A 26,393-nucleotide genomic window follows, 5' to 3' on the forward strand; every position below is an offset into this window, starting at 1 on the left:
CACTCCTTTATATTGTTAGCCTACCCAGAGTAATTAATGTAATTTGTAAACAAATCCTTGCAATACCAATTAAATATCAAAAATTTATAGAAGAAATAGACTATGAGAATATCATGACATGTAACAAGAAATACTTCGGGTTAATCAATAAGAATAAATGTAAAATTCATAATGGTAAGACAATCTGTAAACTGGAAGATCTGATAATGAAGATAATGCCCAGTACCTTGCTGCTGAACCAATTTCAAGGGGACATCAACATCAATGGAGAAAACATTACCCTAGAAGGCACCTTCATAATTCAAGCGGAAAACGCGACAGTCGTCATAGAAGACTCCTGGTCTATTGTGAAGACACTCTTTGAAGTCGAGGTTCAACCGCCGCTGTTGCAATTACTATCAGATAAGCAGCAAAGAGGTGAAAGGTTATCACTGGAAATGATCAAGGAACTACACATCAATAATACTAATAATCTGGAGAGAACCCAAAGAAACAACTTGATTATGTCTTCGTCAAGCTGGATTATTCTAACCCTTCTGGCAGCTGCAATGATAACATATTACATCATCAAAAAATTCTGCAGCCACGAAACAGGCAACCATGGTCCACCAATGGAAGTCTCAATCGCGCCAGTTCAATATTTTGTTGCGACCGAGGACGTCCTCACTAAAAGGGGGAGGAGTTAAGCACTTCTATCATAACAAGGAGTAAAGTACTTATACCATAAAACCCAAGTCCGTCAACACATGCCCATTGGCCGATCCTATTTCATCATCACAAGCAATTCCCATCGGTCAACCCCACTCAGTCGTCACATGCCCATTTGTCGCATGATCGCCTGTCTCAAATAATCCGATCGCTAGGATAAACAACAAGTCACCCCAGTCAATCGTCAGATGCCAATTTGTCGCATGATCGCCTATCCCCACTAACAGTCCGATCGTTAGGATAAACAACAAGCCTGATACCCAGAATCACTCCACAAATTTCGGCAATAAACAAAGAATGGTCCTGAACACTTGTGTAAACAAAGAATGGTCCCACGCTCTTAGTGGACTATTGGACTCAGCCAACGCCGTCGCCTGCGACGACGTCAATTATCCAAGCCTTCATCCAACATAATCAAATCATAGAAAATCAGTCTTAAGCCTAAGTCCAAACCATCCGGTAAAACTTCGCTTTAGCTCCGCGGAATTCACTCAGTCAGAATCTTTCAGTTATCATTAAGTTGTAATTGTAAAGTGACTTTAAATAAAAATTGTATTTTTTTATACCGTGAGTGAAGGAAGTGTTTAATTTATACTTGATGCAGAGCTCTTCTAGTACGGGTATAGGTGAGAAGTTTGGATTCAGTTTTTGCATTACTGATTGACTTCTTTGGTCATCAGATTTCTGTACAATTTCATAATTCTTTAATGATTCATATTTTATGTTTTTAAATTTAAAATTTTATGTTTTTAAATTTAAAACTCAGTGACTGTTTGAATCATTTTTTCTTGTTGAAATGGCTGGTTTATTAAGAGTTATTTTTGTTTGATCAAAACTCACTGATGGTTCTTCTTGATCCATCTCTTTTTCAGCCGTTGTCTGGGTTTTGTCTTCCAGTGATATTGAAATTTCCAAATCAGTTGTTTATTTATATTCAATATTATATGTTTTTAATACGAATTTTGCCTTTTGTTTGCAGTGACTATAGAATGAATTTGCGGCTGTTTTACGCCCCGCAGTTAGCTAACTATAGAGTTCTAATATTAGAGCAGTATTCTAATATTTTCTAGGCTCTCTATTATTATTTTCGAGTGTTTTTCTACTGTACTTTGGTATGTTTCCCTATTCTGCGAGAGGCACTTACAAGATTTATTTAATTCTTGCGCATGTATTCTAGCTTTTCCTATTATATCATCCCAAGTAATCATATTTTGTTAATAGAAAAAATTTACACTCTTATTATGTCATTTTCATGAAAAATTTTTTTGTTGAAAAATTTACACCTTTTTTTTTTTAATTTCCTGAGAGATCAATTGTCTCTATGGGTTGTTCGAATAGTTTATGTACCCAGGTGGGTAAAATTCTGTTTTCCGCTTTAAGCGGTTGTATGCTTCTTCTATGGATCTTTCTATCAAGTAGGCTATCCCTGAGTCAAATTTTCCATTATGCACAATCCAGTATTTGATTTCTTTATACTTTGGATTTTTTTTTTTTTTGTTCAAATATTTAAGTTCTACTCGACCCATTTTTATACTGTATTTAGGCCATCTGCTCTACTCTGATATTTTTTCTTAATTATCTTATTATGCATTGCATATAATTTCAAAGCCAGATTTAAGGCTACTAATATTAGGATAGCTAACAACAATATCCCTATTTCTTCTATATTTTCCTTGTGATCTACTATTTTCACGCTGTTAACGACATTAACCGTTGGGTGGTCTATTTTGGATTCTTGAGAACCCATCTTTCTAGCAAAAAAATTTTGTTTCATGGTCGTTTTGGCCTGTTTTCTATTGGTTTGAGAAAAAAAAGTTTTCTGGATTCGGTTATTTTTTTTTGTTTTTATTTTTATAATATGTACTCAAAAATTTTGAAAGAGAGACAAATTATCTCAACTGTGTTTTGCACAGTGAGCCAGAGACGTGGAAAGATAGAAGAGTAGACATGCGTAAGCTTACAACTTGACCAATGGTTTAATTAAATCTATGCCTACGCATGTTTTTTAGTAATAGTCTATCAATGGTTGATTAGTAATTGTACTGTGCAACAAGTTTATGCTTAATATAGGATTTAATATTAATATTATAGAATTTCAATTATAATTAAAGCAAGGGAATTATTTACCCCTTGCGTGTCTTCGCTCTTTGTCGAAGTTTGGCCGTGTAAGACTGTTTAAGGCGGGACCCCCTATTTGATTTATTGTTCAATATATTTGCAATTTGTATAAAGTTACAACCGGTCAATTCAATAATCTTCTCTAAACCTAAGCTTTTTTCCCGATATCGATTACATATCGATACCAGCGAACTCGATAACAATTTCATGGTAATATGACACTGCAACTCGATAATTATCTTACTGCACTAACAATATGGAATACAAATCAAATTTCTTATATGCTAACAATAATAATGCATTTCGTTCAATGGGCAGTAGTTACAGTAACTACCCGAATCAATCCATCGTTCCCAGGATGGACCGCAGAGACTCGTCCCAATATCCATTTGGTGGGTGGAAGATGTGGCTCCTTAAGCACCACAAGAGTTGCAATACAAAGGTTATTCTCTTTTAATGACCATTTGTTTCGGTCTTGCAATGATGTAAGATATTCCATATACCAGCGCTTCCAGAACCCTTGTATCATAGCTTGAAGTTGATTCCATCTCTCCACACGGTTGAATGTCATGTCCAAATAACAGGGCTCAGGTAGCGCAGTGTAAGGTGACCCAACAAGAAAATGAGCAGGTGTGAGAGGGTCCAGAGAGCTGTCACCGTTTGCGCACAGTGGTTTTGAGTTTAATATAGCTTCTATTTGCGCTAATACAGTAGACAACTCCTCAAAAGTCAGTGCGTTAGCGCCGATAACCCGACGGACATGTAGTTTTACGGATCGCACTCCAGATTCTCATATGCCGCCAAAGTGTGGTGCTGACGGCGGTATGAAATGCCATGTGAGACCTTCACTCGCGACAAAACTAGCAAGTTCCTTATCCTAAGCCTTTCCAATATGAGCTGTTCGACCCTTATTCTCCTTGATTGCAATTGGACCAGCATAGTCTAGGCCAGTATGCTCTAAACACGGAGTTGCTTGAACTCTAGGTAGAGGCGAGTTACCCGTTAGCTGAGTATGAGTTGCTCGTCGTTGCAAGAAGCAGAGTGAATAAGGATTCCGGAGGAGAAGAATAACCCAATCTTCATTCGTTGAATTCAAAATATGAACTGATTTTATTAACAAACGGATGTGTATATAAAAGAATTCTTAGACTCTAGGAGGCGACAATTGTTCTTAAAAATATCTTATTCTAATGACCCACGTTTTTAGGGGGTTGAAAATAGTTTATATTTCATGCTCAGCGTCGGTTACTTGATACCGCGCCGCTGTTACAATCTTAAGTGTTTTCCACAGAGTGTGGATGCATGTTTTGTTTGGTTTTTGAGCCATACTTGAAATATGAATTTGTATCAGCTATTTTTGTTTTTGGAATTAAGCAATAATTGTCATAGGAATCTTTATGACTAATTTTTCTTGTATGTTTTGTATATTTCTTTGTTCAATCTGATTTGGTGAAGCCATTTCAGACGAACACGATGTTTATTCTTAAACACAGAGCTTGCATTGAAAAACCACTCGGCGCACTAGATTACGTGCACCCAAAATCCAATATTGTTGCCGAAGAATAGTGAATGTGGCATCGACTTCAGTATGAAAATGTGTTTGATGAATGTGTCGAATTAATAACAAGCTGACCGGTGACTCCTTGGGCTGTAGAATGGAATGCTATACATTGTAGTGTAGGGATGATGGTTCGATTCGGCCTCCGACTCGTACAATTCCTCTCTCGTCAAGGAATGGGCTGTACCGGATCAATCGAGATTTAATTGATAACGGCTCTTGTTTATTAAGCTTTTCATAGTCCTTGGAAAAGCTCTTGCGATGTACGTGTTGCAGAAGTAGGCATCGTGCTGATTGTAACCCAACAGACGTAAGGAATGTTTTATCGGAGAGTGTACCTTTGCACCTAAGTTGCTCAATAAATCGGTAACAGTAGCTGGTTACCCGTAAGAGATGGCTCCAGGACGATAACTTGTTGATTAATAACTCGTGAGTGCTGTCCTCAAGCATTCCATGAAGCACAGTAATTGTCTGGCGTCGTTCCTCAGTCCCATGTCAGTAAAGCTTTGGCCTTGTGGTTCAGATAGTGGCCATTCCGATTGTGATTTGGTAATCCAAAAGGGTCCGTTCCACAATAACTCATGATTCAACAACTGAGATGGACTTAAACCTCGTGATGTGCAGTCAGCAGGATTCTCTTCGAACATGGTTCCAGCAGCGACGTGGGTAGTCCTCCACAACTTCAGCAACTCTATGACAAACATAGGTATTTCAACGACGCGGTGTCGATGATAACCTGTGCAAGACTATCTCCGAGTCAGTCCAGCAATGTAAGCTGGAAATGGGTATAGTTAGAGATTCTGTTACAAGTTTAAGTAATCGGCTAAGTAGAAGAGCGGCAGTGAGTTCAAGACGGGGAATATAGATAGGCTTAAGCGGGGCTACTCAGGTCTTGGCAGCTACCAACCGACTCCGGTAACCATTCGTTGTAAGAACGCGACTATAAATAACAGCGCCATAGGCTTGAGTGGATGCATCCGCGAAACCAGAAAGTTCAATGTGCGGCGATGAAGCGGCTATGTATCGTGAAATTCGGCAGTGAGATAGTAGGGGTAATTCCTTTACGATTGCTTGCCATCGCCTTCGAAGAGTTTCCGGTATTGGGTCATCCCAGCTAATAGCGCTGAACCAGCATTCTTGGAATATTAGCTTTAACAACACAGTGGTAGGCGCAACAAAGCCCAGTGGGTCGAAGACTTTTGACAGATCCGATAATAGCGCCCGTTTGCTAAAGGCCTGTTTGGTTGCAATCATCGGTGTATTAACTAATAACTCATCTCGACCAGGATTCCAAGGAATGCCCAATATTTTAACGTTGTCCTCGATCGACGCATGTCCATGTAAACAATCTTCTTTTGGTATCGACTTCAAGAAACTCCAGCTGTTCGAACTCCATTTTCTCAACTTGAAATTTCCTTCATCTATTAACAAAATCAGTTGATCTTTTAATTTCATATGTTCGCCAACTGAATTGCATCCAGTTGGAATGTCATCCACGTACGTATCGCGCGCTAGGACTCGGGCGGCTAGTGGATATTTCGCTTCATAGTCTATGGCCAATTGTTTCAAAACCCGTACAGCCAAGAAGGGTGAAGGCGCCATTCCGTAGGTGACAGTACACAACCGATAATGCTGCATAGGGTCCATTGTGGAAATGCGTCAGATGATCCGTTGATAGTTTGTATGATGGGGAGCAACCTCTATTTTGCGGAACATCTTTTCTATATCCGAACAGAAAACATAACGATGTTGTCTGAATCGAAGGCAGACAGATCTCGTTGAATGGCAGGCCCAATGTGAAGACGCTCATTGAGTCACACTCCGCTACTATCTTTTCCAGGTCCATCAAACAACACTCGGCGTTTGGTAGTGGTGCTTTCCGGTTTCAAGACGGCGTGATGCGGCAGATAGAAACAGTAATAATTCCATATGACCGCTCTTCAGATACTCGTCCATGAAAGCGATATACTCTCTCTTGAGACTTGGGTCGCGACTAAACTTGCGTTCTAGTGACTGCAATCGGCTAACAGCTTGTGGAAGGGTGTCGCCAATTGGTGGCATCGGGGCTTTGAATGGGTATTCTACTACATACGTGCCAGTTTGGGAACGGGTGTGAGTGGTGTTGCTCAGTCGAATCAAATATCTCCAATGTCGATGTTTTCCATGGAATGCTATCCATCTCCATGAATGATCGCACCTGCGAATCGAGGTCCAGTATTGAACATTAGTTTTCCGATCAAATAAAATCAGGTTAATCAAAATGACATCCACCGAATTGAAAATTGGCCTTAACACCTCGAGTCGCCCATCGAGCCGTGTCCTTAAGCCACCTGACGGAGGACACACAAATATCTTCTCCGAACCCGAGGTCTCCGTCAATGGTCCGCGCCCCAAATACAATCAACAGAACTTTTCCAATTTGAATGCCTGTATGGGTTCCACTGATCCTAACAAAAAGGTGGAACAATTACGCGATGAGATCACCGTTCAAAAGGAGGATGAGGCATCAAAACCACCTCCAGTCAATCAGGCCAAGGATACCAAGGCACCTGCGTCAAATGGCGAATCGCGTGGACGTATTCCACCCGGTGGATATTTGTCGGGAGGCTTCTGGTAGAGACACGAGGTGAAGCAACAGCCAAATGAAGACAAGCATTTAATGACTCATCCTCAGTCCTCATCCTAGACCACAGCCAACCATCCATTAAACATACATTTATATATATAATTCGCTTAATACACATAAATACCCTAAATATAGCCTTATTATTCAGATATATAAATATATAATTGCTCTCTTCCCGCTCTTTGTTTCGTATTTTGTATTAACGTCTAACGCAATTGTTTGAACTTTAAGTGCATCATCGAGATTCCGCCCTAATTAAAATACCAAATTTTTACCATCTACTTACTGTGAAAAATGAAAACCTAACTAATTAAAAATTCGTACTTAAAAATGTGTCCCAAAATCAAACTAAAGTAAACCTTCTGTAAAGTGGGTCAACCTCTAACATTTGTATCAAAATGTGAATTATACTCTCGTGTTTTCTAAAGATGTACTATGTATTCGTATTCTAAAAAAAAAAAAAACACAAAATAAATTTAAAAAAAGAGGTCCAGGTGAACATGATGAGTGATTGCCAGTGGTTGGTTTTCCCCGAATGTACTATATGGACCTGCAAGAGTACAACCAAAAATTGTATTTAGTGCGTTAGGAACGTTGTTACCAAATGATCTTTGCTCTCCAGTACAGAATTTCCAGAGCTGATCTGATGCAAAAATTACATCTACCGCACCAACTGTGCCGAAAGATGGATCAGCTAAGGGTAACTTCAAAATTTCCTTCGATTGCGTTGAGCTCATGTCCACGTTTTGAGCTGGGAGAGCTGGTGTAAGGGTGTTGAGGATGTACATCTTGACCTCAATGTTGTGATCCGAACTGCAAGAGCAGATTCGAAACTTTACGAGTCCGGATTCATCCTTAGATATTGGGCTCTCAGGCTGATGAACTCGCACCGCGCTATCTCTAAATTCACGGCCAGTCGTCTGCTCCGCTGCATGAATAAGGGTGTTATGCTTTCTTTGACATACTCGACATGGGCTTAAACAGTTGAAACACAACACGAGGAGTGCCTCACGTGTGCGTGTCGTGCAACTGCATCAAGTTCTCTGAATTGTTCACATCTTGATAGCGGATGAGCGTGCTGGCACAGGGTGTAGTGTGGCTCGATCAATGGCTGGGTTTCCGAGTTGACGTGATGAGTAGTAGCTATTCGTCGGCTGTAATTTGCTCGTGAAAATTGGCTCGATTCCAACGTATCACCTCGGGAGAGCAGAAATTTGATAAAACTGTCGATCGTTACAGTGTAATTCTCAGATTCACTGCGCTCTGTCCATGCTTGCCGAGAATTGTTGTCCACCTTTGCCAGTAGCACATGAATTAACCAGGGATCTCGATTCTCACACTCTAATGCTCTTAGTCAGCGAATTATTTCATCGGCTCCGTCAACCAGCTTGCGAATCGCGACAGAATTGAGTACAGATGCCGTTGGGAGATTTAGAAAACTGTCAATGAAGGAACGAATGATTACATGTCTCTTATTGTAACGTTGACCAGCCTGTCCCAAGCCTCACTATAGTTATCATATCCGAAAAATGTTGCCAGTCCTCATAATTGCCAGAGAATGTTGGTAGTTTGATCCGTTCATAGTGCAAGTTCACGTGGTTTTGTGATACGTGACCTTCACGTGCCTCTGTTGCGGAAAGGCGGTTGTTGAGCGACCTGGCGGATTGTCTCTTCCAACGTACCATCTAATTTTACACAACTTGCAAAATATTGAAATAAATCAGCAGCTAGTATCCGGCTCGAAGGACCAAAAGTTTTATATGTTCGGAAACCAACTGCCTAGTTAGACTGTTTAAGGCGGGACCGCCTATTTGATTTATTGTTCAATATATTTGCAATTTGTATAAAGTTACAACCGGTCAATTCAATGGTCTTCTCTAAACCTAAGCTTTTCAGCCGATATCGATTACATATCGATAACAGCGAACTCGATAACAATTTCATGGTAATATGACACTGCAACTCGATAATTATCTTACTGCACTAACAATATGGAATACAAATCAAATTTCTTACAACAATTCACTCTTTATATCAGATTCTAGTCGTGAACGCCAAACGTATCGGAGGTGTCTGAGTTTGTAATCAAAAAAAAAAAAAAAAAAAATTCAAAAACAGGAAAATAATTGTTAACAAATTTCACATAATTTACGCCTGCGCAATTGTTAAAACCATTAAGTGGCGGCAAATAAATAAGTGACACATACTTGTCTGTGGCTTCGGCCGCAGCAGGCACAAATATGGTCAAGCCAAAATGGGCAATAAAGCCTACAATAGCTCTAGCTCCTACAGCCAAACAGGCCAAGGCAATCAAAATGTCAACCATAACAAACAATGAATATGACGGAAATACTAGTTCCTCCTCGGAACCAGGGGAGCTCAAGCGTAAAGTCCCACAAAGCAATTCTAAACAGTACTCAACTTCCACTGGTTTTAACAGCAACGTCAACAATGCGAACAGGTTTGCCATGCTATCAGATGAAAGCGACAACGACGAAGAAGATGCTCCAATGACGGCTCAACAGGAGCCACCCACGGCTGAGGTGCGCAAGGTCAAGCCGCCTCCTATTTTTCTATCGGAGGTTCACGATATTAAGGACTTAATAAGAGACGTTACATCCGTAATCGGCGGCAACAATTTCGACTACAAGTCAGAGTCAACCTACAAGATAAGGAGAATTTTTCAACTCTGAAAAACTACCTTAGTGAAAACGACATCCCATACCAGATTTTCCAGCCTAAAGACGAGCGAGCCTATAGAATTGTTGTCAAAGGTCTTCATCACACCACCAATCCCATGGACATTAAGGAAGCACTGGCTGCCAACGGGCACATTGTTAGAGGCCTGGACATCAAAAATGCAATCAGCCGCAGTACAAAGAAACCTCTGGCTATGTTCTTTGTGAACTTGGAACCGGCAAGCACCAACAAGGATGTGTTTGCTACTAAACGCCTTTGCAGCTGCGTGGTCACAATCGAGCCACCCCGTAAGACGACTGACGTACTCCAGTGCTACAGATGCCAAGGATTTGGACACACTCAGAAGAACTGCAACCTGCAGTTCAACTGTGTAAAATGCGGAGGCGCTCATAGTTCCTCGGACTGCCGCAAGCCAAGGACCGATCCTCCCCGCTGTGCTCACTGCAAGGGCAACCATACTGCCTCTTATAAGGGCTGCAAAGTCTATTTGAAGGCAAAGGAGACGCATCTGCCAAAGCCAAGGTCAACCCCAGCGACCACATCACCAGGCTACTGGCAAACCTCTGCGAGCAAGCCAGGCGTCACTTTCGCCAATATATTAAAAGGCAATCAGCTGCCTCCCCAGCAGGCAGAGGCCCCTCCCTGTCAATTCGTCCCAAACAAGCCAAAGATTGGATCGCCGTGAAGCTCTTATGGAGAAGATGATGGACCAAGTTGCTGCCATGACACAGCTCCTAACGTCAATCATGGCCCAAAAATGCAAATAAACCTCCATATCGTCCTATGGAACGCGAACGGTCTGTGTAGGAGCAGGCCAGAAGTTGAGCACTTTTTAAAAACTCATAATACCGTTTATCCTTAAAACATGTAACCGCCAACTTCAACCAAAAAAACTTGCTGATTGTCCCAGGACAGATTGCAAATTCGCTTCACCGCTGTCAAATAAAAAAAAAAAAAAAAAAAAAAAAAAAAAAAAAAAACAATTTGGAATACAAATCAAATTTCTTATATGCTAACAATAATAATGCATTTCGTTTAGAAACAGTGTGTGTTCTTTTTTGTTTTTGATTATGTTTGTATATATTTGATTTTATAAATTGTTTTTTTATTTCATCATGTAGAAGCATATGTTTGGTAAGAAGCACATTTGTATTCTTGTGTCTCCTTTCACTGGGAATTTTTCTCCAGCTAGTTTTAAATATATTGTTCTTTTCCGCACTAGAGTTAGCAAACTTTGAGTGGCTTTGTTGACTTCTAAATACCTCAATTATGTTTTCTCTAACGCCCGGGTTCTGTCTGGTAACTCTTTAAAAGTAGTTATCCATCGTTACCGTTTCTCATTTTCGTGCTTATATATTTTTTTTTTTATATTTTTCTCCTTCTTGTTTTTATCACAAACACATACGTACCCAAAATTTTCTCTCCTTGGTCCTTCGATGTCCTTACAGTCCTTGGTCCTTCGATGTCCTTAAAGAGGGAAAGTGTCAGTACATACATACATATTATTTAGAGCGCTTGCATCAAAGTGCTTGTTCAGCGTGGCTTGGCTTAACTCATGTTACGCCTGTGCATTGTTGCTTATGTGAAAATATGTATGTGCATATATAACGTCTCTTGCCTTTAGCGGACAAAATAACCCCACCCGTGGCCGAGCGGTTGGTTTTCGGTCTGGCGTCCGATCGTCAGGCCGCAGCTCGCTTGGACTGGAAATCGTTGGGCAGCCTTAGTTCTCTTCCAAAAGTTAGCATTGCGGGAGAATAACCGGAGCTTTTGTGAACTGCGGACGGGTAGGCCCATAACGCCATGGGTAGCAGCTCATCCCAATCATGCTGGCTGTTAAATACAAACTTCGCCAAGTAATCTAACAACGTGCGATTAAAGCGTTCCACTATGCCGTCTGATTGTGGATGCAGCGGTGTGGTACGTGTCTTTTCAACATTCATCAGCCGCATGCAGACTTGAAAGACACCTGCCTAGAAGTTGCGTCCTTGATCAGAGTGTAAGATAAATGGAACGCGGAATCGACAGAAGACTTCTTGTACCAATGCTCGAGCTACAGTTTCGGCTGTCTGGTCCGGTATGGCTGCACATTCCGGCCACTTGGTGAAATAATCCATAACAATCGCGACGTAGCGGTTACCACGAGGCCTAGTTGGTAGATGACCTAGAATATCAATCGCTAGACGATCGAAAGAGGCTAAAATCAGGCTTTGTTGTAGGCGACCAATGGTTCTTCGGGGTGGTCCTTGCAGATGCAGATTGCAGATGGTGCAGAGTGCGCACCAGAGCGTTATATCGGTTCTTTGGCTGATCCAGTAAAATCGTTTCTGAGCTTTGGCTAAGGTCTTCTTAGCGCTGAAGTGTCCTCCAGCCGGTAAATCGTGCACGCCTCAGATGGCAGCATCTACCAGTGAGCGGGGCATAAGGGCTACAGATATGTTTTCTGAGTTTTTTATGGTAATCACTCCTATTTCATCAACGGCTAGTCGGTCGTAGAGATGCCACAAGGCTTTAATTTCCGGGCTGTCGCCCCACAATGTAGTTGTAGGGCGTTCGGTCTTGTTCATCCAATCGCGCACCTTACCAAGGGCCTCGTCGGCCTCTTGCTCCTTACGAAGGTCGGGGAACAGGACTTGGGTTAATAGCACAGCCATTTCATTTTTTAGTTCGCAACTCTTGCATGTGGGACAGTCGCCACAAGGTCGGCGAGAGAGGCTGTCGGCGTTACCGTGTTTTGTACCACTTCTATGCTGAATCTGCATGTGGTACTGTTGCAGATGTTCTATTCAACGTGTTGATGGAGCGCCGCTCCCGCCACAGAATTCGAGGCGTCCCTGTCCAGAATAAATTTACCGGTGTCATTAGGAAACGCCAAAACGGGGGCTGTCGTTAAACACTGCTTCAAGGTGTCAAACTAGTAACTGCAGTGAGTGTCCCATTCAAACCGTCGAAGTTTCTCGGTCAGCTGGTGGAGAGGTCGAGCGATAGTAGCGAAGTTGGGATAAACTTGCGGTAGTAAGAGCAAAGCCCCAAAAACGATCGGACTTCTTTGGTATTTCGAGGTACACCTCGGCCAGCTCAGCACTTCACCAATCTTATTGTGCAACGCCTGTTGCCCATCACGACTCACGATATGGCCTACGTAACCAACTTGTTTCTTAAAAAAGCTGCATTCTTTTGTACTAAGTTTAAGACCAGCCATTGTCAGTCGTTCAAACACGTCCTGCAGGTGTATGAGGTTATTCTCGGTTGTACGAGAGTAAATATTCACGTCATCAAGATAGACTAGCGCGAACTTCCACATAACCCTAGACAGCAGATTGTCCATCAGACGTTTGAACGTGGCGGGGGCGTTGACAAGCCATCACATTGAGCTCGAAAAGTCCAGCATCCCAGGTGACAGCTGTCTTTGGTCGGGAGAGTTCGTCCAACCGCGCTTACCAGTATCCGCTTCTTAGGTCCATCGTTGAAAACCACTGGGCAGCGGGTATGAGTCCTTGACGGTTATCTTGTTCAGGCGCCTAAAACACTGTGCAACACCAAAAATCAAACCGCACCGGACCTTTTTTTTCTGAAAGTTCATGTATTGAATAGGAAAACCCTATTCGGGTTTTTCAAAGTTAGCTCGTTTTTTTTTTTTTATAGCGAGTTGAAATTTTTCATTTTGGGGGTAATTTTTTGTATGTCATATGAGATAATATGAATTATATATCGATTTCTTCTTCATACATACAACTTAAATCATCCTCATTTATTGTAGAAATATTGTTAATGGTTAAATAAATTTATTGTTATATAACCCAAAATGACTTTTTCATCTACAGTTCTAGAAAAACTTACAATTAAGCCCTTTTTTAGAGTAGTTTTGGAAGTATTTTAAATTTATAACTATTTTTTGATAGAATTATATCAAGATTAATTTAAAACACCAAATATATTTTTTAAAATGGAAAATTAGAAACGAGTTCTTTTTGGTTGTGGTCGCCTCCACTGATTGTGCTGTAGCGATTGAATAGGGATTTCAGCACCGCAAACTAAAATACCATCTTCATCTGTTGAATTCAAAATATGAACTAATTTTATTAACAAAACTATGGAGTTTATATAGGGAATCTTAGGCTCTAGGAGGTAACAACTGTTCTTAAAATATCTTATTCTAATGACACACGTTTTTCGGGGTTTGAAAATTGTTTATATTTCATGCACAGCGTTGGCGACTTCATATTGCCCCGTTGTTAAAATCTTAAGTGCTTTTCCACAGAGTGTGGACGCATGTTTTGTTTGGATTTTGAGCCATACTTGAAATATGAATCTGTACCAGCTATTTTTGTTTTATGTTTTGTATATTTCTTTGTTCAATCTGATTTGGTGAAGCTATTTCAGATGAACACGATGTTTATTCTTAAACAGCGATAATGGAATCGCTACTGTCCTCTGCCATTCTGCTGTTCCGAGCCTGCATCGATTTCTTGGGCATTTTACACATGGTAAGGTTCTTCACAGTAACGTGTCTTTCCTTTAGCGGACAAAATAACGCCACCTATAGCCGAGCGGTTGGCTTACGGTATGGCGTCCGAGCGTCAGGCCGCAGTTTAGTTAGCAGAATCGCAGAGGAAAAAGCAATGGTTTATTTCTTTCGTTTATTCAATTCAATTCAATCTCTCTCTCTTTCTTCTCCGCCATTCTCTTAAATTGGCCGCGTTAGCTCAAAAAAAACAAAAAAAACACTATCCCTTCTTATTAGTGTGCCCAGCCGTAGAAAATAGGACCGCTACTTGATGGGGACAGGAGTGTACCAGCAGATGGTCGTTCATAGTGCTGGCCGAGTACGCGATAGGTTAGGCTAGGGTCAGGTCGGCTAGGAGTGGGTTACACGATAGAGATTAGCCAAAACTATAGTTGCTCACATTCGATACAGACGTAAAATTTTAGATTCGCGTACTTAGGGGCACCAAGGGATAACGGTACAGGTTTAGATGCGAAAGAAAGAAGGCCTGAGGAGAACAGAAACAGGAACACGTTAAACTATGTAGTATCAAGGTGCACACATGTTGGTTTGTCATGATAGCCTATTGGCCTATCATGTGAACGCCCACCCTACCATGATCCTCGGGCCACGCCTGAATTGAGGATCCCTCCAACATGTCTTACGGCCTCTTTTTTATTTCTCAGTCGGTTGCATGGTTTCCCAAAATTTAACGATTATAGGGAGTTCATTTCAAAGAACAATAGTTTTATTAATTTCTAAACTTATGAACAAGGCAGGATTCATTTCGTAATTTTATTTATTCATAATATCTCTTTCGGAAACAAACAAACTTAATATTATTCAAAATTATTGAAGTTAATATGTGGAGGTCCCTAAAGTATGATTAGTACGAAATCACCGGTTACTGATTACCGAATTTGTTTTTGGCTATTCAAGCTTATCTTCATACTTTGAAATCTTAAACTAAGTCCTGGTTAAAAAATAAATTTGGATTTTATCCTCAATTTTATAATATATACGATGCAGCAATGCGGTTATCAAACATAATTATCTTACTTGTTATTTGGTTACAAAAACCAAATTTAATCAAATTTACAAAAAATCGAATCATATCAAACTGATGCCGGGAGAAAAAAAGGATAAAAATAAAAACTAGACGGTTAAATTTCCTAATAAATTCATTGGCAATGGCACAAACGTCCAACATATTCAAAGGCTCCAAAAACGAATAACCCGAATCAATTAATAATTTTTCTTTTATGGATTGACTTACAGTTTTAGTCCAGCGGCGAAAGATCTTTCGAAGCGGAGGCTGTTCAAAAATAGATAAGATGATTTAAGGTAGTCAGAAGCCTCTGATTTTGTTCGGGAGCACCCGCTTTCGATTAAGCCCATTAACATTAACATTATTCGTATCCTCTCTCTCTCTCTCTGTGAACAAATAACTCTTATAAGTATTGGATGTCTAAGTATTACAAGAACATTGTCTTCGAACGTCCCTAGGTCATGCCAATATGTTGCAACTGCTTTGTTCCGTACACGTTTATTGAGACCTGAAGTTCATTGCTTCAAGGTTTTAGGTTTTTTTTTTCTTTTCGTTAAGTACTCGTGATAATCATTGGCAGGACCGAGAGGCTCGAACGCAAAGACACAATTAAATTTGAAGGGGCTTTTAAACGCTTGCACCCGTCCTGATTATTTTACGGCTGCACTGCACAAAACCATGTGCTCTTTTTCGGAATGAGTCCGGTCAAAAATGGACAGAAAGGCGCAGGTTAAAACTTCCTTCGCTCAAAGTTTCGTTAATTCATTGAGAATGAGTCCTCTTTCCTCAGTTGGAAACTCAGACTTGGCGGCCTACCACTCAGGGGTAATCTGCTACGTACTTGTGGTGCCAGTTCCTAGTAGGAACAGGGTAATTAGCTACACGTCAAATAATTATATATATATTTACCCTATGGGGAGCGACACCACAGCCACAAAAATTTTGGAATAAATTTATTCCGATTGGAGCGGCGATGGCCAAAACACCACAAAAAACGAGGTTATTGGGCGCGGAATTAATTTCTGCACAAGCTCACAGGCGCTCCGCGGATATTTTCTCCAATGCACTACCAGATACTACACCAGAACCAAGTTCTGGGTTTTATTGGGCAATCCTATGAAGGATGCAATTGAAAGAGTTAATTTTTTTTTTTTTGTACGATACACGCGGTGAGTGCAGCAAAGATTGCCGTGAAGTTGCCAGCGAGGATTGTAGCACCTCAGTCTCCTTTGGTAGTTGGGTTAAGAAAGAACGAGGCCACGCGTATTTAATCTTTTAATTTTCCTTTCGCCAATTATCTTTTCTTTTATATTCTTTAATCTAGGGCTGAGCTTTAAGCCGACATCTCACAGATGGATACGTGGCGACTTACGTGAATACGTAAGGTCATAAATTATCGATAACACTATGTACTCATTCATAAAAACAAGCTAACATTAATGTATACACATATGTATACATATTCAAGTGCACACTTATGTTTTATTGCGTTCATATTTAATTGTTTATTCTTGCTAGAAAATGTTACAAGTTCAGCTCTTTGTATTAATTGATTTATGGTATGGATATACTACAATACACTGACTTCCGCAAAGCCATTGTTTCTGTTAATCATGCTATATTACTTTCTAAACTTAACGACATTGGGCTTCCACCTCTTTTCCTTTCTTGGGTTCGAGAATATTTAAGAAATAGAAAACAGAAAGTACTTTTTAAGTCTTCTTTTTCCAATTTCATTCCTGTGACGTTTGGTGTACCTTAAGGTAGTCATCTTGGCCCTCTGATTTTCACATTATTCATTAACGATCTTAGATCAGTCATTGTTCATTCGCGTGTGCTTATGTATACTGACGATGTCAATCGTTGTCTTACTTATAAAGAAACAGATTCATTTAGTCCTTTACAACTGGTGCCAGTTTAATCTATTAAATCTTAACACTACTAAATGTAAGGTAATGTCGTTTTATAGTAACTCTTCTCTTCTCGTCACTTATTTTCTAAACAATAGTCCTTCAGAACGTCTTAATAATATTGTAGTATATTCATGCAAATAATCATTCAGTACAATGAGCTCAACTTGTAACACTCTGTTGCAAGTATAAACAATTAAACATATACGCACTAAAATATAATTGTGCACTTGAATATGTTTATATATATACATTGATGTATGTACATAAACATATTCACATAAATCTACAGCTAAGCATGATCATATATGTATGTACATTTGTATATGCACATACATATATTCACATAAGCAATGTATGCACAAGCGTAACATGAGCTAGAGCCAGGCCAGCGTGTGAACGCTGACCAAGCACTTTGATGCAAGCGCTCCAACAATATGTATGTATGTACTGACACTCTCCCTCTCTTTTGTAGCTGTCGCATAAGTCGCAGCATAAGAATATGTATGTAAACTTAGCTTAAGCAAAATAATAATTTGGAATAAAGAATCATTCTAAAAACGACTATGCATGGACACTGACGTGTTCATCTTGGATATACTATTTTTTTTATCAAAGGAACCCGGTCTTGGTATATATATAACATGGCGACCGTGACATAATAAGGACCCGCTATCTGCTAACAAAAACAACAACTGCAATCTGCAAACCAAATGCAAAAATCAAACCATCAATCAACGTTAATGTCAGAAGAACAACAACTGCAAATATTAACCACAACACAAAACAAGAACATTTTATTTATTTAAATGAAAATTTTATTTTAAATCAATTGGAATAAATGCCCAGAAGAAAGCAGAAGCAGCGGTTGAAACCATTTATAAATCAAGCGAACCAAAAGAAAATCAACCAATCAATCAACAAGGAACACCAATGAACAGTGAAGATATTCCCTTTGCGGAATCTGCTCCTATCGAGCAAAGGGATGCGCCGACGCTAGAAGAAGCGTTAGAGTTGTATCCCAACGATGGACCGCGCCCACTCACAATAGCTGAGTACCGGGCCCGCAACACCAAATCAACAGAGTCAAAGAAGACAAAAAGAGGAGGCCAAGTAAGAAAGCTACTCCAGCAGAAGAGGCTGGAAGTAGACCTACTGGCCACTCTGAAGACGGAGAAAGACCGACAACGCTGCATAGAGCGTATTGACATACTGAAAGCTGAACTTCGCCAAAGAGCGAAGAAACGCAAGGGGGCCGCAGAAATGCGCAAGCCTTAACTTGCCTTTAATTTAATAATAGTAATAATAACCTTAATAGCAAGTTGAAGCACGAAAGTGCAACTTGCGACTTACTAACTGTCCGATAGGCTTTTACTAACAATGTGGTTGGAGATTTTTTTTTTTAACAATAAATGAAAATGAAATGTATACCTGAATTGTGAGCCAACCACATTTTCTATAATTTTTCCACGTCTCTGGCTCGCTGTGCAAGACACAGTTGAGATAAATTTTATTTCCCTATTACTTTTTTTTCTCTTCACAAATAATTAAAATAAAAAAAAAATACGCATGAATCCATAACAATCTTATTTTAATATTTCAAATAGAAATCAAATTCAGACATTTTATGAAAAAAAAATTAAAGTAATTGCTAAAAAACAAGTTTTTAACCTGTCTTTATGAACTTTATTTCATATTTTTGAATACTTATAAAAAAATAAAAACAAAAATCCCATACGTATGTTCGATAATAGTATAAGTAAATTTGATGATATATCCGTTATACCCACAATGGGGTTAATCGAAACAAAATCAGTGGACTCCACTGCAAATGTCATAAATAAAATTGAATCATCAAATGCTGATATGAGATTAACGAACATACTACTTTTAATAATTGTCATAATATTGTGCGCATATGTATTATATAAGGCTTACCTATTACACAATAAATGTGTAACAAAAAGAGCTCTAAGCCAAGCTAACGATCTAGATAAGATCTAAAAATACATATGCACACAAGCAATTATAAATCAAAACCTTTTTAACAAAAGATAAAATATATATATATATAAAAAAAAAAAAAAAAAAAAAAAAAATGACCCATTGTGACAGGTACTTTGAAAAAATAAACAACAGGCACCCTAGCATAGTCCAAGACTTAATTGAGGTTTTTAGGAGCGAGGGAAGTACCTCACCTCAACGCTCCATAAACTTAGTACAAATTAGGTTAGCTTACCTTGACATAACGGGCGAAGATTTCCCAGTCAAAGGAGGCACTAGGGTACAGATGAGTTTCATTCTCACGGTACCATATGTATGCTGTTTTTCAAACGCAGCGGGCACACTGCGTTTCTACCTAATGGAGGAACAACAGCAGTAAAGAACTAAATACATCCATAATCAGTTTAATAGGTTTAGGCAGTTAGTGTAGAGTATGGATAAAGCAGAAACAAAACAGCTCCAAAAATATTTACCTTTCCTTGATTTCCTGATACAATCAGGTGAAACAAATCACAAATACAAGGAAATAAGGTATTGGATAGCCCACAACTACAAATTTCAAAAAAATATTGTAGATCTTATGGAAAAATCCATAAAAGTAGCTTACAGTAGATTGTTAGCTAAGACTCCTTTAAGAAAAGACGTGCCCGGATGGGTCCACGAACTTTTCAAGGACTCAATTGCGCTGATAAACATATCAGAATCGAGTGCAGAACCAATAGATTTAACAGACTCAGATGTAGAAATAATAGACATAGAATAGTAAAACCTTACACATTTTCAATTTTTTTTTTTTTTCTCTTAAATTAACAACAGGTCTAAACGACAAATTTCTTTTTTTAGTAAAATGGGTTCTCAAGAATCCAAAATAGAAATAGAAATTAATCTTAGAAATTTATCTTAACAAACTATGGTTACTTGGGATGATATAATAGGAAAAGCTAGAATACACGCACAAGAATTAACTAAATCTTGTAAGTGCCTCTCGCAGAATAGAGAAACATCCCAAGACACAGTAACCAAACACACGAAGATAATAACCGAGAATCTTCAAGCTATTAGAGCAGTATTAACTGAACACTATAGCAAACTAAAGATATGGCAAAAAGCAGCCGCAAGTGCGTTCTACAGTGATTACAAACAAAAAGCAATAACTGTGTTTAACAGACACAATATTGAATTTAAACAAACATCAGATTTGGAAACTTCAATAGTACTGGAAGAAAAAACGCAACTAATGGCTGATGAAGAAATAAGTCAAGAAGAACCATCAGCAATAAGTCTTAACAAGCCAATAATTCCCAAAGAAAACAACAAAATGACACAAACAGTGGTAGAATTCATAAACACAGCCACCAGGCTGCTACCATACTTCGATGGTGATATTAAAAATCTACCTGGTTTCCTTGGAGCGCTTCGCGTACTTAACAGCATAAAAGAAACGCACGAAGCAGTAGCTATCGAAATCATAAAATCAAAATTAAAAGGTCAAGCGGGTAATACCCTAAGTTCTGAAACAACGATTGATGAAGTAATACGAAAACTATCAACAATCTTCAAGGGGGAATCAGTGGATCTTTTAACAGCAAAAATTAAAAATCTGCAAAGAAACCCCAATAACTGTGTTTCATACACAAAGGAGATTACTGAGTTGACCGACGCCCTTAAAGGCGCATATATTTCGGATGGTCTTCCAACTGAACAAGCAATAAAATACACCACCAAAGTGGCAGTAAATGCTATGGTAAGCCATACCAAAAGTCAAAGAGTCCAGCTATTAATGGAATCAGGAAACTTTGATTCGGCTAAAGAAGCCATTGCTAGATTCACCACTCTTTCAGTAGAGACGGGCTCCACAGAAGGTTTCCAAAATAATACCATTTTTTATGCTCAGCATAATGACCGCGGCAGACGCCGCTATAACAATAATGGTAACTGGAGAAACAACTCGAATTGGAACAATAACAACTCGAATTGGAGCAATAACGATGCCCACAGAGCCCAACGAGGCCGAAATTATTCACGCTACCGAAGAGGCGGCCGTGGAGGTGGACACAATAATAATAGACAAAATACAAATAACCAACAGAATGGTTACAACAACACAAATGTCCGAATTACCCAAAGCGACCAGGGAAACGGACAAGATCCTCCAAATGCTCAAAATTAAAAAATAAAGTCTATTCCATTAACCTAAGTCTTAATAATTTCGTATCATTTAAGAATGTTAAAACAAATAAGAAAATAACATTCTTAATTGATACCGGTGCAGACATTTCAATAATAAAAGAAAATTCGGATGTATTTCACGACATCCAAGTAAACAAAACTGTAGACATTCGAGGCATAGGAGAAGGAGTAATAAACTCCAAAGGCCTAGTCTCAATAGAATTGCAGACAGATAAATATATTATTCCATACGAATTTCACATGCTTCATTCAGATTTCGCAATCCCATGCGATGGAATAATAGGATTAGATTTCATAAAAACTTTTAATTGCAAATTAGATTACAGCAATTCAGAAGATTGGTTTATACTTAGACCACAAAAATTAACGTACCCAATTTATGTTCCAATAACATTCAATTCTGGTAACAACTCAACACTTCTACCAGCAAGATCCCAAGTGGTACGCAAAATAGAACTATCTTCAGCAGAAGATAACATTTTGATTCCGAATCAGGAAATTAAACCGGGCGTTTATGTCGCAAACACTATTGCAACAGCCCAAAGTACTTTTGTCCGATTCTTAAATACCACAGATAAATGCCAAATAGTAGGCGTTAACAATATAAAATTTGAATCACTTTCGAACTACGATATAGTTCAAAATACCAGAGATATAAGAAAAGAATCTGTAATTCATAAATTGAAGAAAAATTTCCCAATACTATTCAAAGACAAACTCGAAAAGTTATGCACTGAGTATAGTGATGTGTTCGGACTTGACACCGAACCGATCACAACAAATAATTTTTATAAACAAAAATTAAGACTTAAGGATGATGAACCGGTATATGTGAAAAATTACCGGAGTCCGCATAGCCAAATAAACGAGATCCAGCGACAAGTTGGAAAGTTAATCGAACAGGGTATTGTTGAACCATCTGTTTCGCCTTATAATAGCCCACTCTTGCTAGTCCCAAAGAAAACACTTTCGGGATCTAAAGAAAAAAACTGGCGATTAGTAATTGACTATCGTCAAATAAACAAAAAATTGCTGTCAGATATGTTTCCGCTCCCCAGAATTGATGATATTCTTGATCAATTGGGAAGAGCAAAATATTTTTCTTGCCTTGACTTAATGTCAGGTTTTCATCAAATTGAACTAGAAGAAAAATCAAGAGATATAACGTCTTTTTCAACAAGCAATGGCTCATATCGTTTTACACGATTACCTTTCGGTCTAAAAATAGCACCTAATTCATTTCAGAGAATGATGACAATAGCATTCTCGGGGCTTGAGCCAAGTCAAGCTTTCCTCTATATGGATGATTTAATCGTTATTGGTTGTTCTGAACAACATATGATTAAAAATTTAGTAGATGTTTTTAAACTCTGCAGAAAAAATAATCTAAAACTGCATCCAGAAAAATGTTCATTCTTTATGCATGAGGTGACATTCCTAGGTCACAAATGCACAGATAAAGGAATCTTGCCAGACGACACAAAATTTGACGTCATCAAGAATTATCCAGTCCCACATGATGCAGATAGTGCTAGACGTTTCGTTGCATTTTGCAATTACTATAGACGTTTCATAAAAAATTTCGCCGAATATTCCCGGCACATAACAAGATTATGTAAAAAGAATGTTCCATTCGAATGGACAGCAGAATGCGAAAATGCATTCCAATACTTAAAAGAAAAGCTCGTTCAACCTAATCTATTGCAGTACCCGGATTTTAGCAAAGAATTTTGCATAATCACAGATGCAAGCAAACAAGCATGTGGAGCAGTTTTAACACAAAACTATAATGGACTCCAGCTTCCAGTTTCATATGCATCAAGAGCATTCACTAAAGGTGAAAGCAACAAGAGTACTACAGAACAAGAGCTAGCAGCAATACACTGGGCAATAACATATTTTCGACCATATATATATGGAAAACATTTCACAGTGCGAACAGACCATAGACCATTAACATATTTGTTCTCCATGGTCAACCCGAGTTCAAAACTGACACGCATGCGGCTAGAATTGGAAGAGTACGACTTTACAGTAGAGTATTTGAGAGGTAAAGATAACTTTGTGGCAGACGCCCTATCAAGGATAACAATATCCGATCTAATTGACATGAACAAAAAAATCCTGAAAGTCACTACCAGGTACCAAAGTAGACAAAACAATTTCTGCGCAGAAAATAAACAAGAACTATTGCCAAGGCAAAATCTTGAAAAAGCTTCCGAGCCCAACGTATATGACGTTATTGTAAATGACGAAGTACGAAAAGTAGTGACCTTGCGAATAACTGATTCCTCGACCACATTCAAACATGGCAAGAAAGTTATAGCAAGAATTGACATTTGCGATATGTATACCAATGGAATTCTCGACTTAGGTCAGTTTTTTCAAAGGCTCGAAAAAGAAGCCGGTATACTTAGTATCACCAAAGTCAAAGTGGCACCGAGCGAAAAGATCTTTGAAACTATTTCAATAGAATCTTTCAAAAATATGGGCAATAGAATTTTACAATTTTTAAGAGTAGCGCTACTCAAGCCGGTGACCCAAGTAAATAATAAGAAAGAAAAAGAAGCTATATTGTGTACATTCCATGACGATCCCATTCAAGGAGGTCATACAGGCATAAATAAAACAATTACAAAAATAAAGAGACGATATTATTGGAAAAACATGACTAAATGTGTAAAAAAGTACATTAATAAATGTCAAAAATGCCTGACGTCGAAAACGACAAAACATACAAGATCACCTATGATTATAACCGAAACACCACTATATGCTTTTGACAGAGTGATAGTAGACACGATCGGTCCACTACCACATTCGGAAAATGGGAATGAATACGCAATCACATTAATATGTGACCTGACAAAGTATTTAGTAGCAGTTCCTGTTGCAAACAAAAGTGCAACAACTGTAGCAAAAGCCATATTCGAATCTTTTATTCTGAAGTACGGTCCAATGAAGACGTTCATTACGGACATGGGAACAGAATATAAAAATTCCATTATTACTGCGCTGTGCAAATATTTGAAAATAGATAACATAACATCTACAGCACACCATCACCAGACATTAGGTACCGTTGAAAGAAGTCATAGGACCTTCAACGAGTACATTCGTTCATATATTTCAGTAGATAAAACTGATTGGGACATATGGTTACAGTATTTCGTGTATTGTTTTAACACAACACCATCAGTAACACATAATTATTGTCCATATGAACTTGTATTTGGTAGACAAAGTAACCTACCAATTCAATTTAATAGCGTTAATACTATAGATCCAATATATAATATAGAAGACTATTCTAAGGAAGTTAAGTTTAGATTAGAAAACGCGTATAAAAGAGCTAGAATAATTTTAGAAAACAATAAAATTAAGCAAAAAGAAATAAATGATAAAAAAGTATCGGATTTTAAAATAGAAATAGGAGACAAGGTTTTCTTAAAAAACGAAACTGGTCATAAGCTTGATTCAGTGTATTTAGGACCCTTCGATGTTGTAGAAATAGGTAAAAATAACAATATAAAAATTAGAAACAATAAAGGTAGGATACAAAAAGTACATAAAGATAGATTAAAAAAAAAAATAATAAAATAAATATATAATATCAAAGGTTAATAAAAAAAAAAAATATATATATATATGTTTATAAATTTTTTTATGGATTCATCTATTATCAAAAATATATTCATATGATTTCGAAAAGAAAAGAGAGAAAGAAAATTTGTCTAAGCAGACACAATCTAAAACACAAAAAAAAAATTTTTTTTTTTTTCCTAATATACACATTTACCTTACCCTTATTTTACCATTAATTATAATTAATTAATATGATTATTAATAACTCCATAATATTACGTTATTCTCTAAAAAGGGGAGGTGTAGTATATTCATGCAAATAATCATTCAGTACAATGAGCTCAACTTGTAACACTCTGTTGCAAGTATAAACAATTAAACATATACGCACTAAAATATAATTGTGCACTTGAATATGTTTATATATATACATTGATGTATGTACATAAACATATTCACATAAATCTACAGCTAAGCATGATCATATATGAACGCTGACCAAGCACTTTGATGCAAGCGCTCCAACAATATGTATGTATGTACTGACACTCTCCCTCTCTTTTGTAGCTGTCGCATAAGTCGCAGCATAAGAATATGTATGTAAACTTAGCTTAAGCAAAATAATAATTTGGAATAAAGAATCATTCTAAAAACGACTATGCATGGACACTGACGTGTTCATCTTGGATATACTATTTTTTTTATCAAAGGAACCCGGTCTTGGTATATATATAACAATATGAATGATTTGGGCGTGGCTAAAGCTGGAATCGCAATATCAATTTGCCTTCGTATTCTAGTAGACTTCTTTTGATTAACCTTCCTTCCTTAACTAACCTTAGAATTATGCTTGGTGCTTTTTTTATGCACAAGCTCCTAATTGGTGACATTGATTGGCCTGAGCTATTAGCTATGGTAAATCTGTCGGTACCATGTAGACGGAGTAGACATCCTGTTATACCTTTAACCCGTAGTTGTTGCTCTTCTAACTATGCCATGCATGAACTTTTTAGGGTCCTCTGCTTTGATTACAACTTTTCGTGCTTAGATTATGTAAAATAATATAACATTAAAACATTTATAATATAGAACAAATGAAAATGTATGTCAAAATAAGTATGTAACCCGATTATAGATTTCGATGGCTCATCAGTCATAAGTGGATCTGATATGGTCAGCAGTAACAATAAAGACCTAGTTAAATAAGCTGCTATGGTTAGCTATTATCAATAAAGACGTATTTTGCTGACCTAACACTATGTCGAACTATGTACTGGTGAGCTCTCTAGCTTTTGTATAAAAGAAATGCATTATTCTTAGTAAGATCACATACCAATTGTAGTTACATCGGGTGTGCATCGCTGTGTCTTTGGCCCCATCTCTACCTTTGTGTTGGTTGCGTCAACCTTGAGTCACTGGTTTATGTGCTAGTACCTATTTATATAAAAATAAATAAACAA

The 26,393-nt window shown here is 38.2% G+C and overlaps 2 protein-coding genes across 2 annotated transcripts; one reads left to right on the forward strand and one right to left on the reverse strand.

Moving 5' to 3' along the window:
* Nucleotides 1-5,269: 5,269 nt before the first annotated feature.
* LOC137580192 (uncharacterized) lies at nucleotides 5,270-6,031 on the reverse strand. The gene has a single exon (XM_068294110.1). The coding sequence runs from the start codon at nucleotides 6,029-6,031 to the stop codon at nucleotides 5,270-5,272; it is 762 nt and encodes a 253-aa protein (XP_068150211.1).
* Nucleotides 6,032-6,610: 579 nt separating this feature from the next.
* On the forward strand, nucleotides 6,611-7,462 carry LOC137580203 (uncharacterized). The gene has a single exon (XM_068294127.1). The coding sequence runs from the start codon at nucleotides 6,645-6,647 to the stop codon at nucleotides 6,999-7,001; it is 357 nt and encodes a 118-aa protein (XP_068150228.1). The 5' UTR covers nucleotides 6,611-6,644; the 3' UTR covers nucleotides 7,002-7,462.
* The last annotated feature ends 18,931 nt before the right edge of the window (nucleotides 7,463-26,393 follow it).

This window comes from Drosophila tropicalis, unplaced genomic scaffold (genome assembly GCF_018151085.1).
Source record: "Drosophila tropicalis isolate 14030-0801.00 unplaced genomic scaffold, ASM1815108v1 contig_830, whole genome shotgun sequence".
Taxonomy (NCBI): domain Eukaryota; kingdom Metazoa; phylum Arthropoda; class Insecta; order Diptera; family Drosophilidae; genus Drosophila; species Drosophila tropicalis.

Coding starts and splice junctions, on each gene's coding strand:
- LOC137580203 (XM_068294127.1), top strand. CDS start 6,645: ATGACATCCACCGAATTGAAAATTGGCCTTAACACCTCGAGTCGCCCA.
- LOC137580192 (XM_068294110.1), bottom strand. CDS start 6,031: ATGGACCCTATGCAGCATTATCGGTTGTGTACTGTCACCTACGGAATG.